Genomic DNA, 12,637 nt, shown 5'->3' with positions numbered 1-12,637 from the left:
CCTAATTAAAAACACTGAACCAGTTAACCCAGGTCTTTAGACTCACTAGAAATTAACAGACAAGTATGTTGGAGCTTGTTGCAGCTAAACTTTAATGGACTTTGGCCCTTCTGGAGCAGGACTGGACACCCATGGTCTAGAGTCAAAAAAAAAAAAAAAAAAAAAAATTGTATTTAGATTTGACGTTTATTTAAGCCCCACCCACCCTGATTCTATATAAATACCATTAACATAACCAGAGATTATATAGATCAATGATGAATATTCGATCAGATATTAGCTATAAAACGGATAGTTCAGATCCTTGATTCTGATTGATTAGAAACTTAGAAATTTAGAACTTTAGAAATTTTTATTATCGCAACAGATTTCCATTACACACCCCTACAATTTTATTTTGTCTAATAAAAATAAATAGATTTAAAACCTTTAATTCTACCTTTTAACCTTTAATTTTTAAAAAATATGTGATACACATACCCAGTTGCACCTTCTGTTGGTTTTTACTGCCACCACAGAATCTGGCTAACCACAACACTAGATTATCTTGCAGTGCTAGCCTTTTGAACAAACAACTGCAGTGCTGATTTATTTATTTTATTTTTTTTATTTTTTGCTACTGCTAATGTAAAATATATATGAAATAACATTACTGGAGGTGGCTGGTCTCGCCTGGGGTGCCAAATAATAAGACAAGCATTGCACATAAGTCAATTGCTCAGTTAAAATCTGGGCCAACATGTATTTTAAATTACTGGATTAACAACGAGCCATATTTTTTTGTCATGTAACATGCCATGGCACAACACATTTTCTGCATTCACTGCTTTCTGTTAAGCGTTCACACAGCAAATCTTGTAAAATTTTTGGATTCATCCAGTGCTCAGTTCATCTAACTTGAATAATAAACAAAAGACTGGAATGCTTCTGATTGGCCGTCATTGCCTGAGCTACAGTCATAATGTGAGGTAATTGCCTGTAAAAACAGAACAACACATGAGAGAAATCTGAGCCTCTCAAAATGGGCTTGAGCGCTTCCTGGAATATAAATTTTTGTGTAAGTGCCTTCCTCTCCCCCAGTATGAATGAAAATGAGTCATTCCTTTAAAAATAAAACCTTGTCACCTTCAGGTTAACGCACCCTATCTATATTTATACAGCATACGTATGCTTTTAAAATGACGACTTCATAAAAATTGATGAATGGACATATGAAAAAAAAGGAATACTTACAGAACAAGAAGATAATCTGCAATAACTAACATATTATTAGAAACAGTACTGGTCCATTCAGCATCAACAAAGGCAGTAGAAAATAAGGAGACTTCTTCATCCTAGCTTTTACAGAATTGGCTGTGAAAAGCAGAAAAATAGATTTGTCAAATAAAAGGAAATGAAAAACCTGTAATGACACGGAACCCATAATGCCTGAAATAAAGAAACTATCAAAAACATAATGACAGACCCATTCAAAATGCTAATTAATGAAAAAGATACTTACAGAAATGTGACATGGCAAAAAAAAAAAGCTATTTCATCCCACTTTGACACACCACAGAGGCTCTGCCAGTACTGATGCTAAATTATTATCCTTTTTTCACTCATTCGTCCTCTGTAGTGCCATCATGAAACATACTGTAGGAAAAGAACAGATTAGATATTCAGCAGCTGTCAGTTTTACTGATTTCAAATAAATGCATTTTACAAGGCATGTGTGTAACATCAAGATACAATTGAAATAATCTGAATAAATGCCATTGCTAACAGTGAATATCCTGGCCTACCATGTGCAAAACACTGATAAGAGCATACATCCAGTCTGTGTGTGAGTGTGTGTGTTTGGACGGACCCAGTTCATTATCTACACAACATTTAGGACCGATGGCGGCAATGGCTATCATTACTGCTGCTTAAAATATGATTTCGATTTGAGTAAAACAAATGTGAAAAATATATTGCAGACAGCTATGATATGGCTATATATTTTGTGATTTACGGCTACTACTACTACTACTACTACTACTACTACTAAAGTCTTAGTTATTAAGCTTCTAAGCTTGGCTTTTTGTGAAACAGATTTACAATTATACTTCACGCACTGCCTGAAGTAAATTACCTCCAGCACATCTGTCATTGGTTCAGCATTGAAGGCTCCAGGGAAAGACTCCGACATGAGGCCTCCTCCGAATGTCTCGTCCCTGATCAACCCCCTACCCAGACTAGATTTAACATGCCAATTGGATCCACAAGCACAAGCTATTACATCACAGCGGTAGTATATGCAGGCCACAGGGAATTTCAGAATATGGAAATCTACAATGTAACCTCTGGGCTTGATCATATGGGTATCGGTTAAACATCAAACAGTTGAGGAACATTTTTGCAATAAAATTACATTTGTGATTGCTGTTAAAAAATGAAAGGTTTATGCTGAATATATTACGTAAATTAATTTATGACTGTAAGTGTGAATTTAATAATTGAATTTTATCATCAAAACTGGTAAATAAATAATTTGTTTATTCATTCAATCTGACAGTCAGAGTTTAATGATGGAGCTCCATTGGGACTATTAAAGGGTTAATTGCTGAAGGAGATTAATTATCCTCTCTGGACAGAATCCATCAGGGAATCTATTAATCCAAGAACAGGTCATAGGAAACCATTATGTGTAAGATTCCTGTCTCCTGTGCATAATCTCTCATGCTGTGAAATGTAATGTAAAAATAGATTTTTCTTATTTTGAATGATATTTTGTCCTCTTAAATGTCTGTATATCAGAATAATTGGATTTTTTTTTCTTTTATGATCAAGAATTAATTATTCCTATATCTATCACGTTAAGACAAGCACCAAATAATTATGGACACGAGACAGCACACATGATAATCTATAATACTTTATTTTTTTTTTTAATCAGATAACACATGGCAATCATGCTTTTATATAACACCATCTAAAGACATTTATTATATATATATATATTTTTTTTTTACATATCAATATTTTACATTAGGCCCAAACAGTTAGAAATATACAAAACAATATTTTCTTTGACTAACATATGATCTATTCTCTTATAATCTCCCATTATTGTTATTGATTTGTTATTATTACTATTCTTTTTTTTACATTTCAGAAAGATATGTGCTTTATATAGTTTCTGAGATCGATGCATTATTGCAGTAAACAGCAAATAATATAAGGTTCTTCAACAAGACAAAAACCTCAAAACGGACATTCACAGGTACTTTTACACGGTACAGTTTTACAACATTTTTTTCAGAGAGAAATCTGATGAATGGTAAATTTATACAATTTCACGAAAAACTCTTATTGATTGCACTTTCTTTTTTTTTTTTTTCATCAGACGTCTTGCAGAGAATAAATCGACTAATTAATCCAGATCTCTGTCACATGTAGCTGCCATAGAAGCAAACTAACAGTGCTCTTTTTCGGATACCTTTGTGGCTTGTGAACTTAAAGCTCTGTGCTTTTCACCAGTGGCATTTCAAAATATAGAACAGTGGAAATAAAACAGTCACTTCCTCTGTCTCACACACTCACACACACGCACACACGCACATCCCTTTATATGATTTCACGTAAATTATTTATTGCCCAGCTAGTCTGTATATTTAAAAAGAAAACATTATTTCTCCTTGACACATTTCCATTCAAACAACGGCTCTGTCAGTTTTTTTGACACAGAGTGCTGGTTTGTCAATGATGTCTGACAAAATGACACTAGCAACCATGGCAACAGACTATAGCTTCTGCTCAGAAGTGATTATTTGCTGAAGGCTGCTCACAGCTATAATCGTTTTTGATCCAGGAGAGCAAATTTTGGTCACTTTCGCCATTTTTCCTGAGGAGTGGCATGCAAATGTGGTGAGCAGGATTAACAGTGGTTTCACGGGGTACGTCTGCCCCCAAAAAATGACTTTTCGGACCCTGTGCAGTGATACGGTTCGACGTAAAACAGTTTTTCAGATCTGTCAGTAGCATAAACATGAATTTGGTCCTTCTTACTCTTACATAGAAAACATGTACTAAAATGATTCTAAAAAACACATACAAAGTTATTTTTTTGTCTTAGAAAAAAAAGAGGAAAAAAATAGTAACAGTCTTTTTTGATGTCAATTTGCCCCTGCGGCTGGTAATTCGTCACTGCCTGGGACGTTTGTAAACCCAAATCCATACTGGTCTTGTGCTTTTCAGGGTTTGCCCGAAGGCTAAATGGGAGAAGGGCTGTTTGAAATTGTGGAGTCTTGAAAAGTGTAGTCTGGCTACGTAACCTTGACATCCAAGGTTCATCTCGCCCTGTTGCACGCTCCCATATTCTCGCTCCCTGCTTTTATAAAGATATATAGATGTGTATATATATATATATATTTCAGATACAATCAGATACAATTCGATTCTAACCTACAACTGTATTTTTATATTTTAATACATTAATTACATGTAATATCAAATTAACACGGTTGGGATGCCAAATCTTGAATTATCATTTAAATCATATCCTCTGTTTACGCTGTGACCCTTCTTCGTTTCCTCCTTATTCTTTTTTAGAAAGACTAATATCTTGCATATGAAATATAGATTAACCCTAGAACATTGCTGGATATATATTTTTAACCCTATGTATATATGTACCAAAACAATTCAAACTGTAATCAGGTTGGTTTTCCCTCGGAGGTAGGTGAATATAGTTTAGACATGGAAGTCCTTGGTTGTGATCAACCGTGATTACTCTTTTATTCTCTCTCAGAACGTTGACCTTTGATCATACGGGGTGAAGCAGGGGGAGGGCGGTTAGATGTACGCCTCGTCATTGGCTGGGGTGGGATTTTCCGGTTGCTGTTCTGGCCCGTTCTCTTGAGTCCGAACCACTGACGTGGGCTGAATCATTATCCGAAGTCGCTGCGAAAGGGAAGGAAAATCATCAGCTATTCCTGCTGAGCAAAGAAAGCACAAATGCAAGTGCGAAAGCGTAGAATCATGACCCTTGATTGGTACAATTTGGAAATCAAGATGTAATTGAAGCCAAATCTAAACTTTTGCTTCCCTGGTGGGAACCTGTGATTCAAGTGTGTCAGGATTATTACAAGCTACATTCACATTGAATTGAGACTGGGGCTCTTTGTTCCTAATTACTAGTCTCAGAAACATGATTCAGAGATAGAGAGGTATGATTCGTGCAGCGAAAAACACCTTCAGCAAAAACTCCTCTCCAAGTCACTGATTGCATGCTCAAATGCCAAGAACTGAAGACTAATTGATGCAATTAGAATGAATCCAATAGCCACGAAATAGGAACAGTGCATGCTTCACCCCATGCTGAAACATCTGCATTAATAATGCACGCAATCTAAATCAATTACTCTGTCGTCAGTGGAGATACTTTCATGTTCCCTGACAGATGCACCTGTGGCTGCGAGGACTTAAAAATGCAAGTGTTACCTCTTTATATGAGCCCTTCAGGGTGAGGAACATGTAACCCATGTATCCCGGGATAAGAACCATGGATGACAGGGCCATGCACCAGCCTACACCTTGCCCCCACTTTGGGAACACGTAATTGTTCATTGTAAGCGGGACCATCTGAATGGCGCTGAAGAGGAACACACCCTACAACAGAAGTAACACACAGTCAGACTGTATTTCCATCTTGAAAACGCTTCCAGTGCACAAGGCGCAGTGAAACCACCTACCGCCACAATGAGAGGGGTGAATGCGACCCAGCATAGCTTCCACCAAATGCAGGGCTTGTATCCGATCATCTCCTCAATATTGCTGTAGAATTTATTGACACCTGCAGGAGGCACAAAACAAGAATTAAGGGCAGAGTCATACGGTATTGAAAAACAATGCATGAGCGATTCGCTGAGGATTACTGCCGGGTGGAGGTCTGCTGTATGTGCGCCCCCTTCATAAATGCAAATAGAGAATCATGCGGTAGTTTGCATAATCAAGGCTGCCACGCACAACAATTAAGATTCTACAGGTTCATATTCATTCAAATCAACTGAGTGTGGAAATGAGTCTGGCAGCGAGATTAGCATGAATTATAAAGATCTTTGATAATAATTAGCATGTGTTATGTGCTATGTCTGGATGTGAAGAATAAAAAGCAAATGGATTAATAACTACAAAATCTATAAGCGAAACATAAGCCTTTTGATTTCAATGATTCACTTTAAACGATCATGTGGTGTGAACAAACATGTAAATATGCCATTTCTTTTTTTTTTTTTTAATTTAGTTAGTTAGTAAATGCATGTTAAATATCACACCACAGGACACTACAGACAATACCAACACCTCGAAAACCTAATATCCGCTTGGATATTAGAATTATTAGATAAAGTTGCATAATTACCGTAGAACCAGGATATGGAGATGCATTCAAAGAACACCAGGAACAGCAGACACATTCCACTGGCAGAATAGTAGTCGAACAGTTTGAAAACATAGAGGCCACCCTGTCGAGAAAAGAATTACCATGATTAGCGAGAGACGTGGTTCATTAACATTGGTTTCCAAAACCAGCTCTCTCATCTAGTTAGCAGTGTTTGGGTTCAAAGGCATGGTAGCAGCAATGAGCATTAGCGACACAAGCTTTCTCTTCTCTGCTTTGAGTCACAAGATTGGCCTGAGAAGGATGTAGAATTTGGGTTAGGATTATACATAATTGCACATTCAGTAATTCAAATTGTTGTGAGCATCTTAGCGAATTGCTGTTTTACCACAAGCACTTGTGCTCTTTATTAAGGTCAAGATGAAATTACCTTCAAAACCCATTTTACTTCTATAATGTGAAGTATTTCAAAGTTAAGATACTTGGGCAGCAAATGGATTAGATCATGAAAAGAGTCAGATTACTGATGAATCGTGTATGATGAGACCATATACACAGTCTAACCCAAGACAAACCCAAAAAGCCTTATTCTATCATTTTTCTGTGCATAAAATAGTCTGTTTACTATTATTCTTATTTATTTTGTGTATTATCTGTTAAATAATAGTATTTTGTCCTGCAGAGTGTTCAAGTCTTCTCTAGTCAACTCTAGCTTTTATATAATAACATCATGAGGTTATATAGTGGTTGAACACTCCAGAGTCATTACATATCCCAGAAAAACACTCAGATGTTTCTGTCCTACTTAATGCAACTTCAAGAGCTCCTATTCAGCAAAGAGCTGAGTATGTATTTTTACCATATATTCCATTACACACAAAGGTTTAGAATAAAATCGTGATCCATCTCTTTTTATAAGGAGATGTGACATCCATAGAAAGATGAGAATAATTATGTGGAGATGTAGTGGGGTGCATTTACCTGCGTGATGTTTGACAGGCCAATCACATAAGACACGATGCAGACAACGGCGATAAAGATCTCTCGTCTTCCTCGTAGCAAGCGGGGGAACTCGTCCACAAGGGCAGTGATGAATCCCTCCACCGTACAGAACTACAAAGAATATAAAGCATTTCCGATCACTTTTTTATAATTATATAAAAATAAAATGAACACTAAATGGGTCTCTAAATGGATTGGTTGTGTTCAATTCAGAAATGCTGGATATTTTTGAAAAAGCATGTTACTGTACATGTCTATCTAGCTCAGCTTCTATAGAAAAAATAAATGCTGTTGATAAAGAATGGCTAGGCCATATACAGTATGGATGCCTGAAAACACCCATATGCATGTTAGAAATATGCACCTTACCTGACTGTCAATTCCAAGCATAAGCAACATGGAGAAAAACAGGATTGCCCAGAGAGGTGAAATGGGCAGTTGTGTGACTGCCTCCGGGTAGGCTAAGAACGCCAGCCCTGGACCTGAGATCAAAACACGTTTAATCAGCTTTATAATATCCGTATATGACATAGACACAAATAAATATGACATGATATTGTAAAAATAAAGCTCTAATGTCAAATTTTATAACTTTTATGCATAGCACTGCCTGTGGAAATGTTATTTATTTACTTCAAGTGTAATGTGAATAAATCACGTAACAGGGTTACAGTATGCAGATTATGTAGGACAGAGTTGAACATTATGTTTTTGTTTATTACAGTAATTGTTTATTTTATATTAATTTCGATGAACTTAATATCAGTTCAGCAGAGTAAACATCACATTATAAGTTTTGTTTACTAGATACAGTCGAGAAGTTTGGATGGATTTTGGTCACCATTTTGGACAGTATGACATTTGATGTATTCAAAAATATTGACTAGCTACTGTGCTACAGTAGGTTAATTTGCTATAATTTAGTATTTGTTTAAATGCTAAAAAAAAGGCATACACCATATTCAAGGAAAGTGCAATAGAGTATTTTTTTGCTACCATGAAAACTGCTCGTAACAATTGACACTGTGTAACATATTACAGTAGTATAGTATGATATAGTATTAGTAGAATAATAATAGGTCTTTATCCATGTGATCAAACTAAAATCCGTCATAATTACCTGATGCAGCCACGTCTGCTATGGGCCGCTGTGTGATGTGGGCCATGAAACCTACGATAGAGAAAATGACGAATCCAGCGAACATACTGGTGAAGGAATTGATGCAGCAGACGATGATAGAATCTCTGAGGAGCAGACGAAAGCACGTAATTGTTTAGTAATCAGTCATTATTTTATCCTATTATCTATCTGTCACATTGAGAGTGACAAGGAAGCATTTTGTGCAGGCAAAAAAAAAATGCTTGACTGTTCTGAAATACAAAATTTTCATGCACGTGTCTGTACCGATTAAAGATAACATTTGAACGCCCCTTGATAAATCTTACAATTGCTGCATACTTGTAAACATTATTGTTGAAAGGGTTGTAGCTCCCAAGGGCGATCAGAGAGCCCAGGCCTAGACCATACGAGAAGAAGATCTGAGTGGCTGCATCAAGCCACACCTAGGAGAAGAGACGAGACATGGTAGAAATTCACCAAATTATACGCCTGTGAACACACGTCTATTACCGTATGATAATTACAAAGCGCTCTACCTCTGACTCTTTCAGCTTGCTGAACTCAGGCGTGACATAGAACAAAATGCCTTCTTTCGCTCCAGGCAGTGTCACTCCACGGATGAACAGGATAAATAGCATGAAGTACGGGTATGTTGCTGAAAAATATACCACCTGAAAGACACATTATCAGCCTTAAGAAAAAAAAAAGCATGTCTGCTTTGATATGATAAAAATCGCAATTAGAAACCCCTGTAATGCATGACAGACTTTCATTATTTTGGAGATTCTAATCCCAAAGCCTAAATTACAGGCCTGATTTGGAATTTCCAGAGCTTTATTGATTTTTCTGAATTTGTTGAAAACAATAGCATGGCTCAATGTCATATGTGTGCTGTTCAAGGGCATTCTTACCTTTCCAGTCCAGCCTACACCCTTCCAGATACAAAAATAGACCAGAACCCAGGCAATGGCCAGTGTTATTGCTAGTGGCAGTCTTATCTCTCCCGGCTTTTCCAAACCATCAGTCAGTTGATGCATGTTACGTCTGAGCGAGAAAGGGGAATAAACATTATTAAAGAATGTAGATGTAGAATTTATATCTGTCAGCCCACGTAACCCACAAACAGTTTGAAAAAGAGCTCGTCTAATTGCTGATGCAAAACATTCAGCTAGGGTTGTTTGCCAAAAATAGCACAATAGCCGCATTTTTGAGAAACAACAGTGGTTCTTTTACACAGCCGAGGACAAAAGGAAAGTGTTTGCATGTTGCTAGAATACGAAATTCCAGAGTGTTTCGAGAAAAAAAAAATCCTTACTCCCAGAACTCCACGACGGCGCTTGTCATATTGGCATTTGCCATGCTGTAGTTTGAGAAACATTTGTCTGTATTCCAAGGGTTGTCACAAGATTTCCAGGGGAGCTCCTGAAATAGGACATTTCAAACAGGACAATCCCTGAGACAGCAGTTCAAGAATCTAGGCAATACTCATTGGTATGTTTATCAATTTCACATTTGATACCTAAAGTGGAAAACGTGTACTTACTGTGGTGAATGAGTTATACAGATAGTAAATTGCCCAAGCGATTATGACTATGTAGTAAATGTTAAGCCAGAACGACAGGACTGCTGCTGCCAGGCCAACACCTACGGAAATATGTGCGCTAAAATAACTCCGTATTTCAGATTCACATTTTTGGCAAGGACACAGTAGGACTGAAATTTACACCGGCGCTATTGTAGAGTGACTCCATCATTTACACACTTCTAAACAGCAATAATTATTCTGAGGGTTATTTGCGGTCCAGTTTGGTTTCATTATTACCTTTGAACATAGGGGCCAGTTTCCACACTCCAAGACCACCAATGGACGTGTATTGACCGAGGGCCGTTTCCAGAAGAAACAACGGGACCCCGGCAAATATGAGGGTCAAAAAGTAAGGAATCAAGAACGCCCCTATACAGACAGAAGAGCAATATTATGAGACACATTCAAATACGTATCCGTTTTTAAAATCCACTGATCTTTGCGCGTCCAATGATTGCGCACTTCGCGCATTTCCTGGACAAAAAAGCGTATATTTTGTACATGCTATTCAATCTGCAGAATGATTTTCGTTCATTACGAAATCTTTTTTTTTTTTTCTTTTCTTTTCTTTTACTCCTTTTGTTTAGAGAGGGGAAAATGCATGGTAAAAACAACCAGGATTTTTTTTTCTTTACCTCCTCCGTTTTTTCCACAAAGATATGGAAATCTCCAGACATTGCCAAGTCCAATGGCATAGCCAACACAAGACAGAAGAAAGTCAAATTTTCCCTGCCATGTTTCTCTGTCGGGAAGTTCCTTTTTCTTCTGAACTTTAACCACCAGAGTTTTTGGTTTGTCATTGGCGGTGGGCGCTTCGTTCAGCTCTGTTAAAACGTGTCCATCGGATGCTTTCGTGCCGTTCGTGGCCATGTCTCTGGGTTTGGTCCTGGCAGTCGGACGGGAGAGTTCAGCACCGGTCCACGTAGACAGCAGCTTCGCGGTTCGGGTAACCAACGACAAGAGTCAAAAATCGCCAAAGAAGCTTGACAATGACCTGAAAATGATTAAGAGAAAGTGCGTTTAGTTTTACACATTATTTCACGTGTGCTTGGTGTTTGTCAAATGCATTTAATGTCAATTTATCAGCACAATAATACATTAAAAATGACTGAATTAAGTAAGATACAAATAGGCTAAAATGAAATGCCTATTGGCACATGTGCGTTTGGCGCGCGGCATAAAAGGGCTCAGACAAAACGCGTGTCAACATTTATTTAAAATATCTGAAAGAAACAATTTTGTACATTTATGTTATCTTAAACTTTAACGGTGCCTGTGGTGTATAGCAAAATAGTTTACTAAAAAGCAAAGTATTTGCATTTCTTACTGAATTTAAATTATTCAACGGATGAAGTTTAGATTTTTTTTTTTTCTCGCTCTCTCTCGAATCCAAATAAAATATCTCTTTGGTTATGTCAAACAGTTCGAAAAATCTCGTCAGTTTATTATTTTGTTTAACTAAACAGCCATGTTAAAAAAAACAGCCAAGATCTAAGCTCGCGGAGCGTTTGCAAGAGCCCAGAACTGTGCGCGCGCCGTCAATGTGCTCACGCTGAAATGCGGGCTCAAAAAGTCGAGCAAACTGTCAACGGTGATTATCACAATGACCATTTGACGATTGCGAGACTGATATATCGATAACAACGCAAAAATAGCTCAAATACATCATACTAACGTGCTCCATAGTGTTGTAGACTGTTTAGTTTGATATGCGCGCAAAACATCGCGTTTCACAAGCACAGAAGTCGAAGGCAGACGCGCATTAAAACAGTTCGTTTTAATTGTTTAACTTTTAAACAACTTTGCAGGTGCCTGTCCATGCATATTCTACCAAAACTACGAAAACAAACGCATTCGTTTTATTTCAGTCAAATGAGATCTACTTACACTGGAACAGTTTTCCTGCCAGTTTGGTTTTGGCGGTGCGTATCCGTTGGTTCCTCTCCAATTCGAACACTTGGGTTTTTACTTGTCCAAACCCGTGCAAAATGTTTCCATAAAGTCAAGTGATGCAAACAGCTATCCTGAGGGGTAAGGTGAATGAGGGTCTGGTTGCCTGGTGCTGTCCAATTCTGTGGTGCTGAAGGACAGGGGGAATGAGCCAGAGACAGGAGCAGCTCCGTCTACCATGAGCGTCCAGAGATGTTACATGAAGCACAGACCGTCACTCTCAATGTCAGCTCAAAGTCGACCCTCCCCGAACACAACATCTCCACCACTGAGATCCCAGACACTGGGCACCTTCTCTTCTCAACGCTTTTTATAAGCTTTGTATATGTTTTTTTTTTTTCATTGGTCTTTGCGTGACAGAGATCATGTGTTTTATCAGATGACTGACACTGCTCATTCACTGTAATTACTTTTACAATTCATTTATTCATTCATCTATTTGTACAATAATGTTACTCTTCTCAGTATTATGCATATTGCTGTAATAAGTCTGTGAATGCGGAATTGCAGACCAAAGTACACCAAAATATAAGCAGGTGTATTTTGCAGTATGTTACAGAATGCTATTTTAAATCACAGTCTCATGTTACTAAACTAATTTGCTAGATAAAATATC

The 12,637-nt window shown here is 37.5% G+C and overlaps 1 protein-coding gene across 1 annotated transcript; it reads right to left on the bottom strand.

Moving 5' to 3' along the window:
- Nucleotides 1-3,346: 3,346 nt before the first annotated feature.
- slc6a1b (solute carrier family 6 member 1b) lies at nucleotides 3,347-12,317 on the bottom strand. Its single transcript, XM_051122859.1, has 15 exons — nucleotides 11,959-12,317; nucleotides 10,707-11,065; nucleotides 10,309-10,440; nucleotides 10,030-10,130; nucleotides 9,802-9,908; nucleotides 9,398-9,530; nucleotides 9,023-9,157; nucleotides 8,826-8,929; nucleotides 8,487-8,611; nucleotides 7,736-7,848; nucleotides 7,346-7,477; nucleotides 6,386-6,488; nucleotides 5,718-5,818; nucleotides 5,467-5,634; nucleotides 3,347-4,926 (listed from the first exon to the last, which is right to left on the bottom strand). The coding sequence occupies exons 2-15, from the start codon at nucleotides 10,939-10,941 to the stop codon at nucleotides 4,819-4,821; spliced, it is 1,797 nt and encodes a 598-aa protein (XP_050978816.1). The 5' UTR covers nucleotides 10,942-11,065; nucleotides 11,959-12,317; the 3' UTR covers nucleotides 3,347-4,818.
- Between the last annotated feature and the right edge of the window lie 320 nt (nucleotides 12,318-12,637).

The sequence above is a fragment of the Labeo rohita genome, chromosome 11 (assembly GCF_022985175.1).
Source record: "Labeo rohita strain BAU-BD-2019 chromosome 11, IGBB_LRoh.1.0, whole genome shotgun sequence".
Classification (NCBI taxonomy): domain Eukaryota; kingdom Metazoa; phylum Chordata; class Actinopteri; order Cypriniformes; family Cyprinidae; genus Labeo; species Labeo rohita.
Note: the sequence above shows the minus strand (reverse complement) of the source record. Positions and strands in the feature narration are given on the sequence as shown.

Bases quoted from the DNA above. Each gene is read 5' to 3' on its own strand.
- slc6a1b (XM_051122859.1), bottom strand. From the start codon at position 10,941: ATGGCCACGAACGGCACGAAAGCATCCGATGGACACGTTTTAACAGAG. The intron at 10,441-10,706 runs GTAAAGAAAAAA...CTGTCTGTATAG, and splicing joins TTGTGGAAAAAACGGAGGAG to GGGCGTTCTTGATTCCTTAC. The intron at 9,158-9,397 runs GTAAGAATGCCC...TGTGTCTTTCAG, and splicing joins GTGTAGGCTGGACTGGAAAG to GTGGTATATTTTTCAGCAAC.